Source organism: Ursus americanus, chromosome 21, assembly GCF_024610735.1.
Source record: "Ursus americanus isolate L20-20 chromosome 21, mUrsAme1.1.p, whole genome shotgun sequence".
Taxonomy (NCBI): Eukaryota; Metazoa; Chordata; class Mammalia; order Carnivora; family Ursidae; genus Ursus; species Ursus americanus.
In genome coordinates this window covers 34,166,104-34,183,685 of record NC_142147.1, presented here as the reverse complement: position 1 = coordinate 34,183,685, position 17,582 = coordinate 34,166,104, and the positions used below count along the sequence as shown (strand labels likewise).

Genomic DNA, 17,582 nt, shown 5'->3' with positions numbered 1-17,582 from the left:
CCCCCAGTCCCCACACTCCTGGGTGGGATGCATGTGATGTTCCTCCAGGAACAATGTTAATGCCTTGCTAGAGGGGAAAACAACCCTAACTTGACAATGGCAAGGCCTCCAGAATCCTGTGAGTCTTTAACATATGAAAATCCTTTTGAAACCCTCCTTTTCCTTACCTCCCCCAACTCTCAAGTATATAACCAGTCACCCCTCACAACCCCGTGCAGCAGGTCTCTCTGCCCATGGGTCCTGTCCCCGTGCTTTAATAAACCACCATTTTGCGCCAAAGACATCTCCAGAATTCTTTCTTGGCCATTGGCTCTGGACCCCACCCCACCAAACTTCACCTAGATTCCAAAACCACTTCAGAAGGACCTTCAGCATCCCTTTCAGGGTGAACACTGAGGGGCTCTTGGGCTTAGACACCTACTCGTTCTGAAGCCTCCGGGCTGGATGACAGAGACTTTAACTCCCCATTTGGAAAGCTCTTGTCTCAGGACTGCTGAGAACATGGTCAGAGCTGCCTTGGATGAGCTATAGGCTGCCAGCTTTTCCATTGGGACCCCTCCTATGGGAATAATGAGAGAGAAAAAAATCAGTCTAATGTTTTCATTTGTTCATCCACTAAGTGTTTATTTACTTTCTTTTTAAGATTTATTTAGTTATTTGACAAAGAGAGAGAGAGAGAGCACAAGCAGGGGGAATGGCAGGCTGAGGGAGAGGGAGAAGCAGGCTCCCTGCCCAGCAAGGAAATAGATAGGGAGCTCGATCCCAGGACCTTTGGATCATGACCTGAGCCAAAGGCAGACACTTAACCAACTGAGCCACCCAGGCACCCAATCCACTAAGTGTTTAAACAGGACCTACTGCATTTCAGGAACTGGTATCAGTGGTGACTAAGGCAGAAAAAGGGCAGGCAAGGGCCCGCTGTACCCAGGTTAGTGCCTATTCTGGTCACAACCATGGTCTGGCTTCTGTTGCTTCTGCCTTCCATAGCTGCTCCATCACAGCTGGTTCAACGACAACCAAGCGTCAATCTGTCCTGGCTTCTAAGCTAAATGTGATTCAGGTGAGATAAAGAGGCTCTACCCACCCCCCCACCCCACCCCCACCGAACTTCCAGTTTGGCCAACCACTATTCTAAGGTTCTGGGTGGACATATCCAGAGGAGGGGTACTGGTCAGCCCATTCCAGCACCTGTGGTTGAACAACTTGGATCTAATACTTGTCAAAACAAGGAGTAAGGCACACCATAGGAAACCGCGGGGTATCTTTGGAGTGGAGAAAGGGCCTATTCTAGGAGGGCTACTCAGGGCTGGGATGATGCTCTTTATTGCACCTGGACCACACTTAGCTTAGAAGCTGGGAGAAACTGATCCTTAAACTGGGGCTATCATTGCACCTCGTGTTCAGGAGGCGCTATGGAAAGCAGAAGCAAAGGGATCCCAAGAAGTCAAGTGACCTTAATTGGAATAAGAGTCTCTACAGATGTAATTAAAGTACAGGTCTCAAGATGAGACCGCCCCAGATCAGGATGGGCCCTAAATTCAATAATGGGTTTTCTTGTAAGAGACAGAAAAGAAGTCATACAGAGAAACGGGGGAACAGACCGCGTGAGGTTGGAGGCAGAGATGGGAGGGATGCTGCCACAAGCCAAGGAATGCCTGGAGCCCCCAGAAGCTGGGAGAGTCAAAAAGGCATTCTTCCCTAGAGCCTTTAGAGAGAGTTGGCCCTGCCAACACCTTAATTTTACACTTCTGGCCTCCAGAACTGTGACAGAACAAATTCCTGTTGTTTCAAGCCCCTGTAATTTATTACAGCAGCCCTAGGAAATGAATACAGATGTGTTCCTGATGTTCTCGAACTGGAAGACACTGAGACTGGGAAGGGCTGAAGACAGTGAGGGCTCACAACAGGCAGGGGACCTCATGGGGAGCCCAGGATGACTGGACCAGCTTTGGCCAAGATTTCTCTAGGCAAAGAAGCAAGCCCTGGGTGAATGGCTAAACAAACTCAGACACAGCCATACAATGCAAGACAACTCAGCCATTTTAAAAAGTTCATTGAAAGGAATGACATTGAGGGGCGCCTGGCTGGTTCAGCCGGTGGAGCATGCAGCTCTTAATCTTGGAGTTGTGAGTTTGAGCCCTGTGTTGAGCATAGAGATTACTTAAAAATAAAATCCTTAAAAAAGAATAAACTTGACATACAATAGCATAGAGGAGTCTCAAAATAATTATGGTGAATGCAAGAACCAGAAAAAAAAAACAGGGGCGCCTGGGTAGCACAGCGGTTAAGCATCTGCCTTCGGCTCAGGGCGTAATCCCGGTGCTATGGGATCGAGCCCCACATCAGGCTCCTCTGCTATGAGCCTGCTTCTTCCCCTCCCACTCCCCCTGCTTGTGGTCCCTCTCTCACTGGCTGTCTCTCTCTCTGTCGAATAAATAAAAAAAAAAAATCTTTAAAAAAAAAAAAAAGAAAAGAAAAAAGAAAAATACAGTATGTGCTATATGATTCCATATATTGAAAATTCTAGAAAATGCAAACCAATCTACAGTCATAAACAGATCAGTGGTTACCTGCAGTGGGGTGGGGGAAGGATTAGAAAGGGGGACAAGGAAGCTTTTGGGGATGATGGACATGTTCACTATCTTAATTGTGGTGATGGTTTCCTGGGTACATACATGTCTAAACTTACCAAATTGTGTACTTTAAAGATTTTATTTTATTTATTTTAGAGAGAGAGAGAGAAAAAATGCATGAGCTGGGGGAGAGGAAGAGAGGAAGCAGATGCCCCCATGGAAAGCAGAGTCCGATGTGGGACTCAATCCCAGAACCCCAAGATCATGACCTGAACTGAAACCAGGAGTAAGATGCTTAACCAATGGAGCCACCCAGGAGCCCCACAAATTGTGTCCTTTGAGTATGAACAGTTTATCGTATGTCAATTATATCTCAATTTTTTAAAGAAAGGAAAGGAAAGGAAAGGAAAGGAAAGGAAAGGAAAGGAAAGGAAAGGAAAGGAAAGGAAAGGAAAAGAAATGGAAGGAGAAAGAAAGAAAGAAAGAAAGAAAGAAAGAAAGAAAGAAAGAAAGAAAGAAAGAAAGAAAGAAAGAAGGAAAAAGAAAAGAAAGAAAGAAAGAAAGAAAGAAAGAAAGAAAGAAAGAAAGAAAGAAAGAAAGAAAGAAAGAAAAAGAGGGAAGGAGGAAGGAAGGGAGGAAGGCAGGGAGGAAGAAAGAAAGAAAACACCACCACCTGGCTTCCAGAGACCATAGACACATCAGGAACAGGCAAAGATGACTTCACGGGTATTTTTCTCTGCCTAATTCCCCCAGGACATTTGTGCAACTATCTAGGCATGGGTGGAAGACTTCCTGTGTTCCCTGCTCTTAACAGGCATCCCTGTCCCACCAGGTTTCCCAGCCTTTGGTGATTTCTCAGCAAACTAAACATGGGTCCAGTTTCCTATATGTGCTTGTCTTTGTTCTTCTGATTTCAGAACTTTGCAAATGATTCCTTTCCCCTGCCAGAGTCTCTTTTATTCTTCTAGTTAGGTATGTTTCATCCATGGGAGAACATCTTCCTAGCCCTGAGTTCTCTTGGCCTGGGTCCTACCTCTATCCTCAAATTAAAGTTGGCAGTGTATTTGAGACAACAAAATATGGCTCATAGTCACATCTAACATTTATTAAAGATCATTTATTAGGGGTTACTGAAGGCATCACCTTCTGATCTGTAGTGGGTAGAAAAAACCATTGTTTCTTTGATAGGCTTTCTGCTACCTCTTCCTGGACCCCTATAAAACACTGAATTCATTTTTGCACACTAAGAAAGCATGACTGCAATGATCATGAGCTGGTTTCTTAAAGAACAATCCTAGTAGAGATATTAGCTATTTCCATGCCTTAAATCTGATTATCTAGCCTTGATCTGAAAGCATACAATGCAGTTAAAAGGAAAATGAGGTGATAAAATGTATGGGACCAAATACACACAAGTACAGGTAAAGTTGGGGAAATCTGAATAACACTGGTAGATTATCATTATTATTATGCTGCTTATAATATTGTACTATAGTTTTGCAAAATTTAACCATTGGAGGAGACAGGGTAAAGGGTATATAAGATCTCTCTCTATTCTTTCTTAATACTTAAGGTAAATCTATGGATGATCTGAAAATTTTCAATTAAAAAAGAGCATAACATCTTCACCCCTGTGTTCGCTGCAGCATTATTTACAATGGCCAAGACATGGAAACAACCCAAGTGTCCACCAGTGGAGAAGTGGATAAAGAAAACTTAATATATATATGCAATGGAATATTATTCCACCATTAGAAAGGAGGGTAATCCTGCCATTTGCACCAACATAGATAGACCTTGAGGATCTTAAGGGCATCATGCTGAGTGAAATAAGTCAGAAAGCAAAGAAATACTGTATGATCTCACTTAGATGTAGAATCTAACAAAAACAAACTCATAGATGTAAGGAGAAGGTTGGTGGTTACCAGAGGTGGAGGGTGGGGTGAAATGGGTGAAGGTGGTCAAAAAGTATAAATTTCCTGTTATAACATAGATAAGTTCCAAGGATATAATGTACAGCATAGTAACTATAGTTAATGATACTGTATTGTATATTTGAAAATTTGCTAAGAGAGTAAATCTTAGAAGTTCTCATCACAAGAAAAAAAAGTTGTATCTATGTGAGGTGATGGGTGGTAACTAACATTTTGCGGGAATCGTTTTGCAATTATACACATATCACATCAGTATATTTTGCGCCTTAAACTAAAATTATATGTCAACTATATCTCAATAAAACTTGTGGGGGGGATGGGGAGAACATAGGCATGGAAGAAAAGAGACCTAGAAAAATTCAAATATCATCCTTATTCTTACATGATTATTAAAACTTTGGTCTGGCTCACATAATTTCCTTTTGGGAAATACTCACCCTTACCTCCCTGTTTTTGTAGGAGACTATCAATTAATGGTCTGTCTTTCTCATTGAAAGAGGCAGACTGACCCATCACAATACTCCATTCCCTGGACTAGGAGATTGGGCTGGAGCTGAGCATGTGCCCTCAATTGAGCCAGAGTCCTGAGGCCAGTGGAAGGGAGATGACCTTATTGTTTATTCCTGGCTCTGTAAGTATGATAATGGTGGAAAACCGGAACTCCCAGGAGTCATTTCTGCTACTACACTGGAGAAGGTAAGAAAAGGAGCTCCTCTGGAGGAGCAAGAACGGGAGAACAGAGTTGTAAGTTGGGGATTGTGAAGGGAAGCAGGAGTGGAGGTGGGGGGAAGAGTATGATGATCCCATCTTAAGAGTTCAGGTCAGTCGGTGAGCTAATTAATTCCTTTTCCCTCTTCTGTCTTTGTTAGTTTGAGGTTTGACCCTGTCACTTAAAAGAAAGAGTCCTGAGGCTTAACTGATGAAATTTCAATATAGCATCTGGCATCAAACATTAAACTCTGGAGGGGGCAGGGGGAAAAAAACCAAAAAACAAACAAACAAAACCCCATTAAACTCTGGTTCCTGTCTTGCCTCAGATAACCAGCTGATTTTTTTTTTTTTAAGTAGGCTCCACGCCCAGCATGGAGCCCAACTCAGGGCTTAAACTCACACACCTGAGATCAAGAGCTTGACCCTTAACAGACTGAGCCACCCAGGCACCTCCAGCTGATACTTTTTAAAGTGTTAGTTTCACAGACTGTTAAAGAGTTCCAAACCTGACTTTTTCCTTTTACTGGTGGGAAAGGCCCAAGAAGTTAAAGCAACTTGTTCTAATTTGCAACCCAGTTTACAGAGTTACACTCTTCTCACTTCTCCACGATTTTACAGATGAGGGGAGCTTGGCTGGCTACCGTGTCAGTTAGCAGAGGGCCGTGGCGAAGAGCCGATTTGGAGCCAACGCTGCCTAGGTTCAAATTCCAGCTCTGTCACTGATAAGTAAAATCAATTAAAATTAGGAAAGTCATTTTATGTTTATGTACCTCTGTCTTTTCATCTGGAAACTGAGAATGATGATAGCATATGCATCACGGAGCTGTTGCGAAGGTCAAATATATTAACAGAATAGTGCCTGGCACAAAGCTCGCTATAAGAGCCTTCTTGTGTTACTGCTACTCAAGGCTTTCAGAATTTCTCAATAGCCCAAAAGGTTCCATATGTTTGGTATTTCTTAGAGTAGTGAGTGCACCTGTTTCAGGCTCTCACAACAGTACTTGTTTATGTGGATTTCTAGGACCCACCCTAGACCTAGTGAATCAGAATCTGCAACTGATACCAATCCAAGTGATTCTTTTGAATACTAAGCCTGGAACTATTATGTTAGGGTTTTGGTTACATATTTCTGAATATGTGCTTTCATGGTGACATTCGGTGTTATGGATGATATGACAGGTGCTAAGAATTTATCATATCCCATATTATCAATCTAAACAAAATATGCTTTGGACAAAACAGTTAAGACACATTTGTCTTTTGTATTACATTGAACCCTGCGAAATTGCCATTATTAGACCATTTCTGACCTACAAAATGGCAGTTCTGTAAGGTTCAACCTCATAGATTCAACCTTGCTGTTAACATTTCCTAGTGGTGTCTAAGATTCCTGGGGGGCATAAGATGAAGTAAGTGCAAAGTCCAAGTCTCACTAACCAAGAGCCTCACAGGGTCTCAGGACATGCTCCCTTCCTGACCTTACGCACCCCTTCATTGCCTGTCCGGATAGACTGATTAATTTCTGGTTTTGCTCCATTCAGGTTAAAATCCTATTGCCAGAAGGCAGCAAGCCAAGAGGTTGCCAAGAACTTGGTAAGTTTATTTCCATTTCTAGGGGAAAACTTGACTCCCAAAACAGGGGGCTTATCTATGGGGACCGAGGAGAACTGGTAAGGAACGCACGACCCTGGGTAAATGTGTGGGTTACAGCTTTAATGACCATACAAAGTACTGATGTAATTCCAAGAAGGCCAAGTCTTGGACACTTACATACTCATCCCCTAGCTGACATTAAATAAAACCAGAATGCCCAGAGAGATGAAAATACACTTTGTGCTTATTTAAAAAAAAATTTTTTTTAAGATTTTATTTATTTATTCGACAGAGATAGAGACAGCCAGCGAGAGAGGGAACACAAGCAGGGGGAGTGGGAGAGGAAGAAGCAGGCTCATAGCAGAAGAGCCTGATGTGGGGCTCAATCCCAGAATGCCGGGATCACGCCCTGAGCCGAAGGCAGACGCTTAACCGCCGTGCCACCCAGGTGCCCCTTAAATTTTGTTTTTTAATTCCTGATCCATGGTATATAACTCAGTGGGCACATTAGAATCACCTTAGGAACATTAAAATACAACAAAACAAAAAGCAAAGAAACTAATGCCCAGGCCCTACCCTAGAGCAATGAAATAAAAAAATTCTGGCAGGAGGACCTGAACATCAGTATTTAAATAAAACTCTGCAGGTCATTTTAGTGTGAGGACAGTGTTTCTGAGTCAGTGGTTCTCAACTTTGGGGGGATCAGAATCACTTGGGGGGGCTAATGAAGCACCCAGAGGTCAGGGTCCTTCAAAGAGGAACGAGCCTGGGCTTTTGTGTTCCCACATTCCCCTGGTGAACCTGGTTTACTCCTGTGAGCCCAAATTTTGAGACCATCTATTGCAGCTAATTGTTTTAGAGCAATAGTTTTCACACTTAGTAGCTAGTTGTAATTGCCTGGGGAGCTTTAAAGAAAGTCTATTCCTCCCCCCATTCCCATGTGATTTAATTGGTTTATGGTTCATCGTAGGCACTGGAATTTTTAAAAAGCTTCCCCAGGTGATTCTAATGTGCAGACAGGGTGGTTAAACACTTCTAGAGAACATTTCTGAAAATTTTCCGTATATTTCTATCCTCTGGACATGTAAATGCTAATAACAGCTTGAGATCTGAAAAAACCTAATCTCTTGTTTTGGCTGTAGAAGGAGCATATGATCTCAGAGGTTGAATAGAGACCTGGCAGTGTTTGCCCTTGATCTAAATCTCACAGATGTGGGGGGTAAGATACGTTATGTTTGGGGAACTGGAATTAAAGATACTTTCTAATGCTGGGCTGGAAGAAGGAGAGTTTTTGTGAGCTGTATAAACCTGGATCAAAATATATTCCTTTCAAATTAGTTGAGTGAAAGCCAGTCTCAAAAGGTTGCATATTGTATGGTTTCATTTCTATAACATTCTTGAAATAAAATTATAGAGATGGAGAACAGATTCATGGTTGTCGGGATTGGAATGCGGTGAGGGAGTGGATGTGGCTAAAAAGGGGTATCTTGGGGGATCCCTGTGATGGAACCGTTCTGTGTCTTGATTGTGTTAGTAGCTACGGGAAGCTCTACATGTGATAAAGCTCACAGAACTATGATGAGATGCAGATAGAACTGGTGAAATCTGAATAAGTCTGTGTACTGTGGCAATGTCCGTGACATAGGTTCTTTTTGTTTTGTTTTTTAAATTTAAATTCAATTTAATTGACATATACTGTATTATTATTTTCAGAGGTAGAATTTAGTGATGCATCAGTTGCATTAACACCCAGGGCTCATTCCATCACGTGCCCTCCTTAATGCCCATCACTCTGTTACCCCATCCCCCACCCACCTCCCCTCCAGCAGCCCTGTTTGTTTCCTAGAGTTAAGAGTTTCTTATGCTTTGTCTCCCTCTCTGTTTTTGTCTTATTTATTTTTCCTTCCCTTCCCCTGTGTTCATCTGTGTTGTTTCTTAAATTCCACATGAGGGAAATCATATGGTATTTGTCTTTCTCTGACTGACTTGTTTCACTTAGCGTACTACCCTCTAGTTCCGTCCAGGCCGTTGCAAATGGGAAGAGTCCATTCTTTTTGGTGGCTGAGTGACATTCCATATACATATATACACACAAACCACGTCTTCTTTATCCATTCATCTGTTGATGGACATCTGGGCTCTTGCCATACTTCAGCTGTTGTGGACATTGCTGCTACAAACACTGGGGTGCAGGTGCCCCTTCAAATCGCTATGTTTGCATCCTTCGGATAGATACTTAGTAGTGCAATTGCTGGGTCATAGGGTAGCTCTATTTTTAACCTTTTGAGGAAACGCCATACTGTTTTCCAGAGTGGCTGCTCCACATTCTGGTATTCTGTGGTTTGATATTCTGTGGTTATGCAAGATGTTATTAGGGGGGGTGGGTTGCAGGGTAAACAGGACTTCCTTGTACATATCCTTGCAACTTCCTGTGAATCTGTAATTATTTCCAAATAAAGGTTTAAAAAATACATACTCCCTTGAAGACAGGCTTAACAAGGGAGAACTGCTTAGGTCCCATGCAGGTCTTTGGCTGAATAAAGGTCCATAAAGTCTTCTAAACCTTTGGTAAATAAAACTAAAAATGTAAGTTTTTGAAGTTTGCCATTGGAGGCCAAAAAGTAAGTCTGGCTTATTTGAAATCTTAAAATATGAGAAAAGCCTCCTGGACGAGCTAGAGCTTTAGAAATATCTGCCAAGGCTGCAACCACATTTAAAGTGACGGCATACTTCTTTCCTGATGAGGAAGCAGAAGGCAAGCTGAGGACAAACCACAAGCTGACACCCCACAAACCCCCCCCCCTCCTGGGTAGGATGTGTGTGACATTCCTCCAGGAAGCTCCCAACCGCCTTAATGTTAATGCCTCACTAGAGGGAAGAACAACCTGAACTTGACAATGGCAAGGCCTCCAGTATCTTGGAGATCCTCTCTAGGTTCTTTGAAACCCTCCTTTTCCTTACCTCCCCCAACTCCCTAGTATATAACCCGTCACCCCTCACAACCCCGTCCAGCAACTCTCTCTGCCCACGGGTCCTATCCCCGTGCTTTAATAAAACCACCTTTTTGCACCAAAGACATCTCCAGAATTCTTTCTTGGCCATCAGCTCCAGATCTCACCCCACCAAACCTCACCTATATTCCAAAACTATATCATTTCTCACTCCACCCCACGTGTACCCCCATTACAGATGCAGCTAATGTAAAAACAAAACTTTGCGCTTAGCGCAGTACTTACTTAGGACATATCAAAACTGAATGTTAGGGTTCCCACAGCAGATTCTAAGTAGCTAATTCTAATAAACACTTGGGGTGACTTACTTACCCAGTCAACAATGGGACTTATTTTAACCAACCATGTATAGACCTATGGACTCTTTCTGATGTGGGAAACAAAAGCAGAGGAAATGTAGATAAAATTAAAGGTCCTTATAACCCACTGTCATTGACAAATGCTTGAGGCAGGCAGAGTGTAAGGCTCTTCCAGCAAACTTAATGTTAATATTAAGCCTTGCTAGAGGGAAAAACAACTTTAGCTTGACGCTGGCAAGGCCTCCAGTATCCCAGGAGTCTTCCTTAGCATATGAAAATCCCTTCAGAACTTCTCTTTGTCTTTACTTCCCCAACCCTAAAGTATATCATCAGTTGCTCCTCACAATTCCAAGACGGCAGCTCTTTCTGCTCCTAGGTCTGGTCCCCCTGTTTTACTAAAACCACTTTTTTGCAACAAAGACGTCTCAAGAACTCTTCTTGGCTGTCCACTCCAGACCCCAGCACTACTCCAAAACACATCATTTCCACACTTTCTAACTGCACGCTTTCTATCCTTACTTAGTGTAGCCACCATGACTGTAATGACCCCCTCCCCCAAAGATTCCACATTCCCCCACACAGTTTATCTGTCTCAGGGAAATATTCAATGACTTTGTTCCCTGGCAAGTGAATTAACTCACCTTTCATGTCGTTGATACTGTTGATGTAGTTTTAGAAAGCTAGCATGCGGGTACATAGGAATTATGGGAGTCAAAGGGTTTTGCAAGTGAATGCCCTATTAAGACATCAGGGAATGGAAATATTGCAACCTTTCAGCCTGAGGCTGTGTGATACTGTGATTTATAATAAGAGATACCTATTTGGTCTTGGACCCATTTCTAGCACAGAGCTCCTAAAACCCTTGGAATTTCCTAAGTGATGACAGCAGCAGATGTCTTGTGTTATGTTAATGAGGGTGGGGACTGGTTGCCAAGGAAACCAACCAGGTAATTTGAGGGGCAGAACTTTCAGTTCTTCCCCAAACCCCCCCAGGCCCTGGGAGGGGAGAGGGGCTGGAGATTGAGATCAATCACCACTGGCCAAAAGATTTAATTAATAGCACCTGTGTAGTGAAGCCTCCATAAACACCTAAAAGGAGGACAGTTGGAGAGCTTCCAGGCTGGTGAACATGTAGATTCTGAGAGCATGGAAGCTCCCTGGCCTTTCCCTATGCCTTGTCTTCAGTATCTCTTCGTCTGGCTGGTGATTTGTATCCTTTAATATTCTATGTAATAAACTGGTAATCCAGTAAGTAAGCAGGTTTCCTGACTTCTATGAGAAGCTCTAACAAATTAATCGAACCCAAGGAGAAGGTCAGTGAAACCTCCATTCTACAGCTGGTGGGTCCAGAAGCACAGATGACAAACTGGAATCTGAAGTGGGGGTGGAGGGACGTCTTGTAAGACTGAGCCCTTAACCTGTAGGATCTGATGTCATCTCCAGGTACATATTGTCAGAATTGAGTTGAATTATGGGACTCCACAGTGGAACTGGGCATAGGACATGTTTATAGGGTGGCAAAAAGAAAAAACCATAGGCCCAAAATGGAGTCACTTATGCTAAGCCACATCACCAAAGGAAGGCTTGATAGCTAACCTAATTACAGTGTGAACATCCTCCAGAAATGTAGTCTTAACTGGGTCAGTCAGGAGTTTTCTGGTCAACACCAATGAGGTAATCTGTCATGTGGGCCCTCTCCATTTCCCCACCACTACCCCCAAAGGAAGATGAAGTCTTGATAAGACCCTCTACTCTTACCCCTAAGAAAAAGTGAATTTATCTGAAACAATCCTTTCTTTTGCTAATAATCCCACGCCCCACCTTCCTTCCTATAAAAACCTTCCGTTCTGTACAACTCCTCAGAGCTCCCCTTTACTTGCGAGATGGGGGGCTGCCTGATTCATGAATCAGTTAATAAGGCCAAGTAGGTCTTAGAAATTTGCTCAGTTGCATTTTTGTTCTTTAACAAGGGGTGGTCCCAAAGTCCCATGCCCACAACAGTTGTCTCATTCTCTAATACCTTCCCAAGCCAGAACTCAGATGACCTTGTTTTAGGAAAATGTAATGAGGGCTCCCAGCCAGTTTCTCCCACCTCTAACATCTTCTGGAGTCAACTCAAGTAACAAGGTCCATTCTTTTATTGAGCTTTTCCAAGCTGAAAATACAGACCAAGCACATGGCCCCAAGAGAGGCAGGTTTACTAATCTCCTTCAGGCATGGTTAGCAGAAATTTGAGACTCATAGTATTTGGTTGTTCCTTGTAATCTGACAGTCCCTGGGGATGTGACAAACTATTTGAATATCAAAGTCAAAGTCTGGGACCTTGTTGCTCAAAGTGTGGTTGGGAGCCAGGAGCAGCCCAGAAGCTGTTAGAAGGGCAAATCCTCAGGTCCCACTCCAGAGCTATTGAATCAGAAATCTGGTGGTGGGTATAATTTTTTTTTTCTTATTGTGGTAAAATACATATAACATAAAATTTCACCACTTAACCTTTTTGAGGTATACAGTTCCGTGGCATTTAGTACATTCGCAATACCATGCAACCATCACTGCTGTTACGTAGCTTATTCTCATTGCCTCAAAAGAAAACCCTATAACCATCAGGGGCACAGTTGGTTAAGCATCCAGCTCTTGGTTTCAGCTCAGGTTGTGATCTCAGGGTTCTGATCTCAGGGTTGTGAGATCGAGCCCTGGGACAGGCCCACATCAAGGCCTGCGTCAGCCTTCGCACTCAGCACTAAATCTCCTTAAGTTTCTCTCTCCCTCTCCCTCTGCCCCTTCCTGCCATACTCACCTGCTCACGCGCTCTCTCTCAAATAAACAATCTTGTGAGAGAGAGAGAGAAAGAAAAAGAAAGGAAGGAAGGAAGGAAGGAAGGAAGGAAGGAAGGAAGGGAGAGAACCATAGCCATTAAGCAGCCCCTTCTCATTCTCTCTCCTCCCGCCCCTGACAAATGCTAATATGCTCTCCATCTCTCTGGATCTGCCTCTTTTAGACATTTCATATAACTAGGATCATCCACGTGTGGTGTTTTGTGCCTGGTTTCTGTCACTATAATCTTTTCAAGGTTCATCCATTCTGTACCATATATCAGTGCTTCATTCATTTTCATGGATTAATAATATCCCATTGTATGGATAGATGACGTTTCGCTTATCATTTCTTTAGTTGCTGAACATTTGGGTGGTTTCTACCTCTCACTATTATGAATAATGAGTGCTATAAACATCCGTGTACAAGTTTTTGTTTGAACACCTGTTTTCTGTTCTCTTGAGTATATGTAGGAGTCAAATTGCTGGGTCATATGGTAATTCTATGTTTAAGTTGTTAAGGAATCGCCAAGTGCTTCCATAGAGGCTGGGTCATTTTATCCTCCCACCAGCAACTCACGAGTGTTCCAATGTCTGCACACCCTTGCCATCAAGTGTTGTTTCCTGGTTTTTGTTTTGTTTTGCTTTGAAGCCATCCTAGTGGATATGAAATGCTCTCTCACTGTAGTTTTGATTTCCTGCAGTTGTTTTTAAGTAACCCTCCTGCTGATTCTAATGCATCTAGAATTTGAAAAAGTTGTCCAGGGGCCAGTAGCGTCCACTCAGAAACTAGTCTTAGAAATGCAGGGGGGCGCCTGGGTGGCTCAGTCGTTAAAGCGTCTGCCTTTGGCTCAGGGCGTGATCCCGGCGTTCTGGGATCAAGCCCCACATCAGGCTCCTCCACTATGAGCCTGCTTCTTCCTCTCCCACTCCCCCTGCTTGTGTTCCCTCTCTTGCTGGCTATCTCTATCTCTGTCAAATAAATAAATAAAATCTTAAAAAAAAAAAAAAAAGAAATGCAGAATCTTAGACCAATTAAGTCTACTCAAATTCTGCATTTTAATAAGATCCCCAGGGGATCACCGCATACCTTGGTGTTTGAGAAGGCTGGTGAAGGAGACATCCCTAAATTGTTAACACTTCCTAATCCTTATTTAAATATGTTAGAGTTAGGGTCTGTGTTTTTAATGCCCCATTTGTCTAGTATATTCTTGTTGGACAGTCTGGAAAAGTGAGAAGAACATAGAACTTGGAGTAAAACAGCCAAACCCAGTTTCCACCACTAACTCTATTGCTCAGGGTCTGGATGACCCCAGGCTAGGGTGCTTAATCTAGAAAAGGAATTAATATCTGCCTCCTGCACCCATTAGAGCATCTAATTCAACTCAGTGTGGAGAAGTTCACTCAATCTGGTTCTGCCTCCTCCCCTTGCCCTACACTAGCCCTTGTTATTTTGTGAGCGTTTTAGGGAAGCAAATCTCGGCTTTGGCCTCCTGTCACGTCAATGAGCCGCTGGGGGACCGGCTAAATGACTTGCCAGATGATTTTCTTAAGGCGGCCAGCTTGGCAAGAAGTTCAGGATTGATCCCATAGTCAACTTCCCTGGACGAAGTAGGACCTCTTTCAAGGCTGAACTGTGGGATACCTATAATTTATAGACTTGTAAGAATTTCTAGGGGCACTTACTTTTGGGGTAAAGTAATTTTAACGCATTTTAAATAGCTCCGTGGGGCTAGGCAAATATTACCGTCTCTCAGCAAAGCTGTCCCTTTTACTAAGGGACTTTCTAAGCGCTCAGAACCCACAATGCATTTAAATCTCCAGCCAAGACCAGGGGCCATTTTGCGCATGCACACACATACCCCTGCCCCCAGGGGACATGCGGCAACATCTGAAGATTCGTCATCACTGGGGGTGGGCGCTCCTTGCATCTACGGGGTGGAGAACACAGTCACCGTGGAACATCCTAGAGTGCATCAGACAGCCCCACGTAGAAAGACTTCGCCTCTACCCAGATACCAGCACTACTCAGGTTGAGAAACGCCGCCCTACACTCGGGGGCCGCATCAGCCAATCGCAGGCAGATGAGAAAACGGACTCGCAGAGAAGTGGGGTGACCTGGCGCGATCACCCGGCTACGGATAGAAGAGCAGAATTCAAACCACAACTGGCTCCAAATCCCTGAGGCCGGAGTTGTTTTATAATGTTTGTTTTCAACCGGTCTTATTGGAGCACAGCTTGCAACTGTTTACTCTGCAATTGAACAGGAAAACTGGCCAGAAAAGGCTTTTAGACCTCTCAAACAACTGCCCTTTGTACAATCAATCAGAGCCACCTCCCAGTTCCTCCAACTTGGTTAAAGATTTATCCCACTGCCTTGCAGGGCTTGGGTTAAAGGGCTCTTCCGTGTCTGTGAGAGCGATGATGAAAAGGCTGACAGGGTTAAGATTCTCCCGGAGCAGGTGTGGTCTGAGGTAGACACAGTGACCTGTTGGGAGTTACCTGCCCGGGGGCTAGCTAGCGTGTGACAGGGAGCAGCAGGATGGAAGGTAACTCAGTGTCACCGTCAGGGGTGGTGGTGCCAGTACGTGGCGGGATAGCAAGCCACAGGCACACATACAGCCAGCCCCTCCCCGGAGAGGCCCTTGAAGGCTGCCATCTGGCAGGTGTGGGGCTCCTGCTTATGCGTGTGGCATTGCATGTGGTCTCGCCGTGGCCCTCAGAAGCAGCAGGTCTCATGCCCATCGTCCTAAGAGGACACTTCCACCCAGGGGCTCAGGACCTTGGTCTGGGTCTCTCAGTTGTCAGTGGTAAAGACAGTACCAGAACCTGGGCAGTTTGTCTCCATGCTGGGTGGCTGGCTTCCTCTTCGTTTTGAAATCTGATTCTACCTGCATAGCTACATGGTGTCTCTCTCACTCTTTCCTGTTTCTTCTTCCTTTCTTCAGGGATGCGGGATAGGGGAGGGAAGGGCGTATTTATAATGTGGTTGACCCTTCTGTGTATCTCCTAGAAAAGAATTTTAAAGAAGCTAGGTTTCTTCCCTGCCCAGATCCTGGAACTTCCCCACCATAGGAGTGGATTTAGATGTAGGCTGTTTGACCTCATTCCCCCCTGGGAATGGGGCTGAGGCTGGAGTGCGCATCCAGCGGTGGGGCTAGTAGGAAGAGCAAGATGGTGGAGGTGAGACCTTTGGGAAGATCCCTTGAGACTCTTGGCCTTGTGGTTGACATGACACCTGAACCAGCCAAGTCAGCAGGGGAGGCTGTGGCTTCGTGAGTTAGAAAGTGAAGCCGAAGCTCAAATTCCAGTTCTAGCTGGAGGGCCAGTCACATAAGTCTTCTGAACCTCACTTTTCACAGCTGCAAAATGGGAATACTAATACTATGCAGGGTTATTGGGATCATGTGTCTGATAGTACCCAACAAATGCTTGAAGCATAAGGAATGCTTCATAACAATTATTAATATTTACTAGATATCCACTACATGCCAGGCACTGCCCTGAGTATTTTAACATTAGTTAATGTAATGTTGATGTAATCTAATGGTCCCGACTATCCTGTGAGGTAGGTTCAGTTATTATCCTCATTAACTCTTTTTGAGAAGAGAAAAAAATCAAAGTGCAAAGAGCTTAACCTGACAACCAAGGTCACAGAAAGTGATAGTAATAGCTGACTCTTACATAGAATTTTCCGTGTGGCCACAAACACTTGGATGTGAATGCTCATTGCAACATTACTCACGAACGACCCGATGTCCATCCACTGATGAATGGATAAACAAAATGTGGTCTGTGCATACAGCAGGAAATTACTCAGCTTTAAAAAGGAATGGAATTCTGATACATGCTACAAGACGGATGAACCTTCAAAAGATGAATGAGGAAAGACTGTGAAGCCAGCGATGGTGAGGGGGACACTACTCAACCAGAGGAGAGGTGGCTAGCAGCTGAAGATCTTGGGGAGGAGAAAAGAAGCATCTACAAGGGCTTTCATTAAAACGAGTTTTGCAGAGCAGTAGCTCTTTCTGCCCACAGGTCCTGTCCCTGTGCTTTAATAAAATCACCTTTTCGCACCAAAAATAAGTAAATAAGGAAGGGAGGGAAAAATAAATAAATAAAATGAGTTTTGTGGTATAGGATATAACCATTTCTTCGATCTTTGCACAAAATCTTTTAATTTAAATTTTAGTTAGTTAACATACAGTGCAGTCTTGGTTTCTGGAATAGAATTCAGTGATTCTTCATTTACATACAACACCCGGCACTCATCACAAGTACCCTACTTAATACCCATCAGCTGTCTAGCCCATTCCCCCACCCCCCACCTCCCTCCAACAACCCTCAGTTTGTTCTCTATTGTTAAGAGTCTGTTATGGCTTGTTTCTGTTTCTCCTTCCCTCTGCCCCGTATATTCATGTTTTGTTTCTTAAATTCCACATATGAGTGAAATCTATTTGTCTTTCTCTGGCTGAGTCATTTCATTTAGCATAATACACTCTAGCTCCAACCATATCGTTGCAAATGACAAGGTTTCATTTTTTGATGGCTGAGTAATATTCCATCATCTATATATACCACATCTTCTTTATCCATTCATCTGCTGATGGGCATCTGGGCTCTTTTCATAGTTTGGCTATTGCTGATAATG

The 17,582-nt window shown here is 43.7% G+C and overlaps 1 protein-coding gene across 2 annotated transcripts in view; it reads right to left on the bottom strand.

The window, feature by feature from the left end:
* HSD17B2 (hydroxysteroid 17-beta dehydrogenase 2) overlaps nucleotides 1-17,582 on the bottom strand; it is a 76,754-nt gene that overhangs the window by 5,429 nt on the left and 53,743 nt on the right. Inside the window, exon 4 of one of the 2 annotated variants that reach the window (XM_045796087.2) lies at nucleotides 422-559. The exons of the other annotated variant lie outside the window; for it this stretch is intronic. Coding sequence (XP_045652043.1) covers nucleotides 422-559 — 138 coding nt within the window. The remainder of the gene's footprint in view (nucleotides 1-421; nucleotides 560-17,582) is intronic. 2 annotated transcript variants of the gene reach the window in all.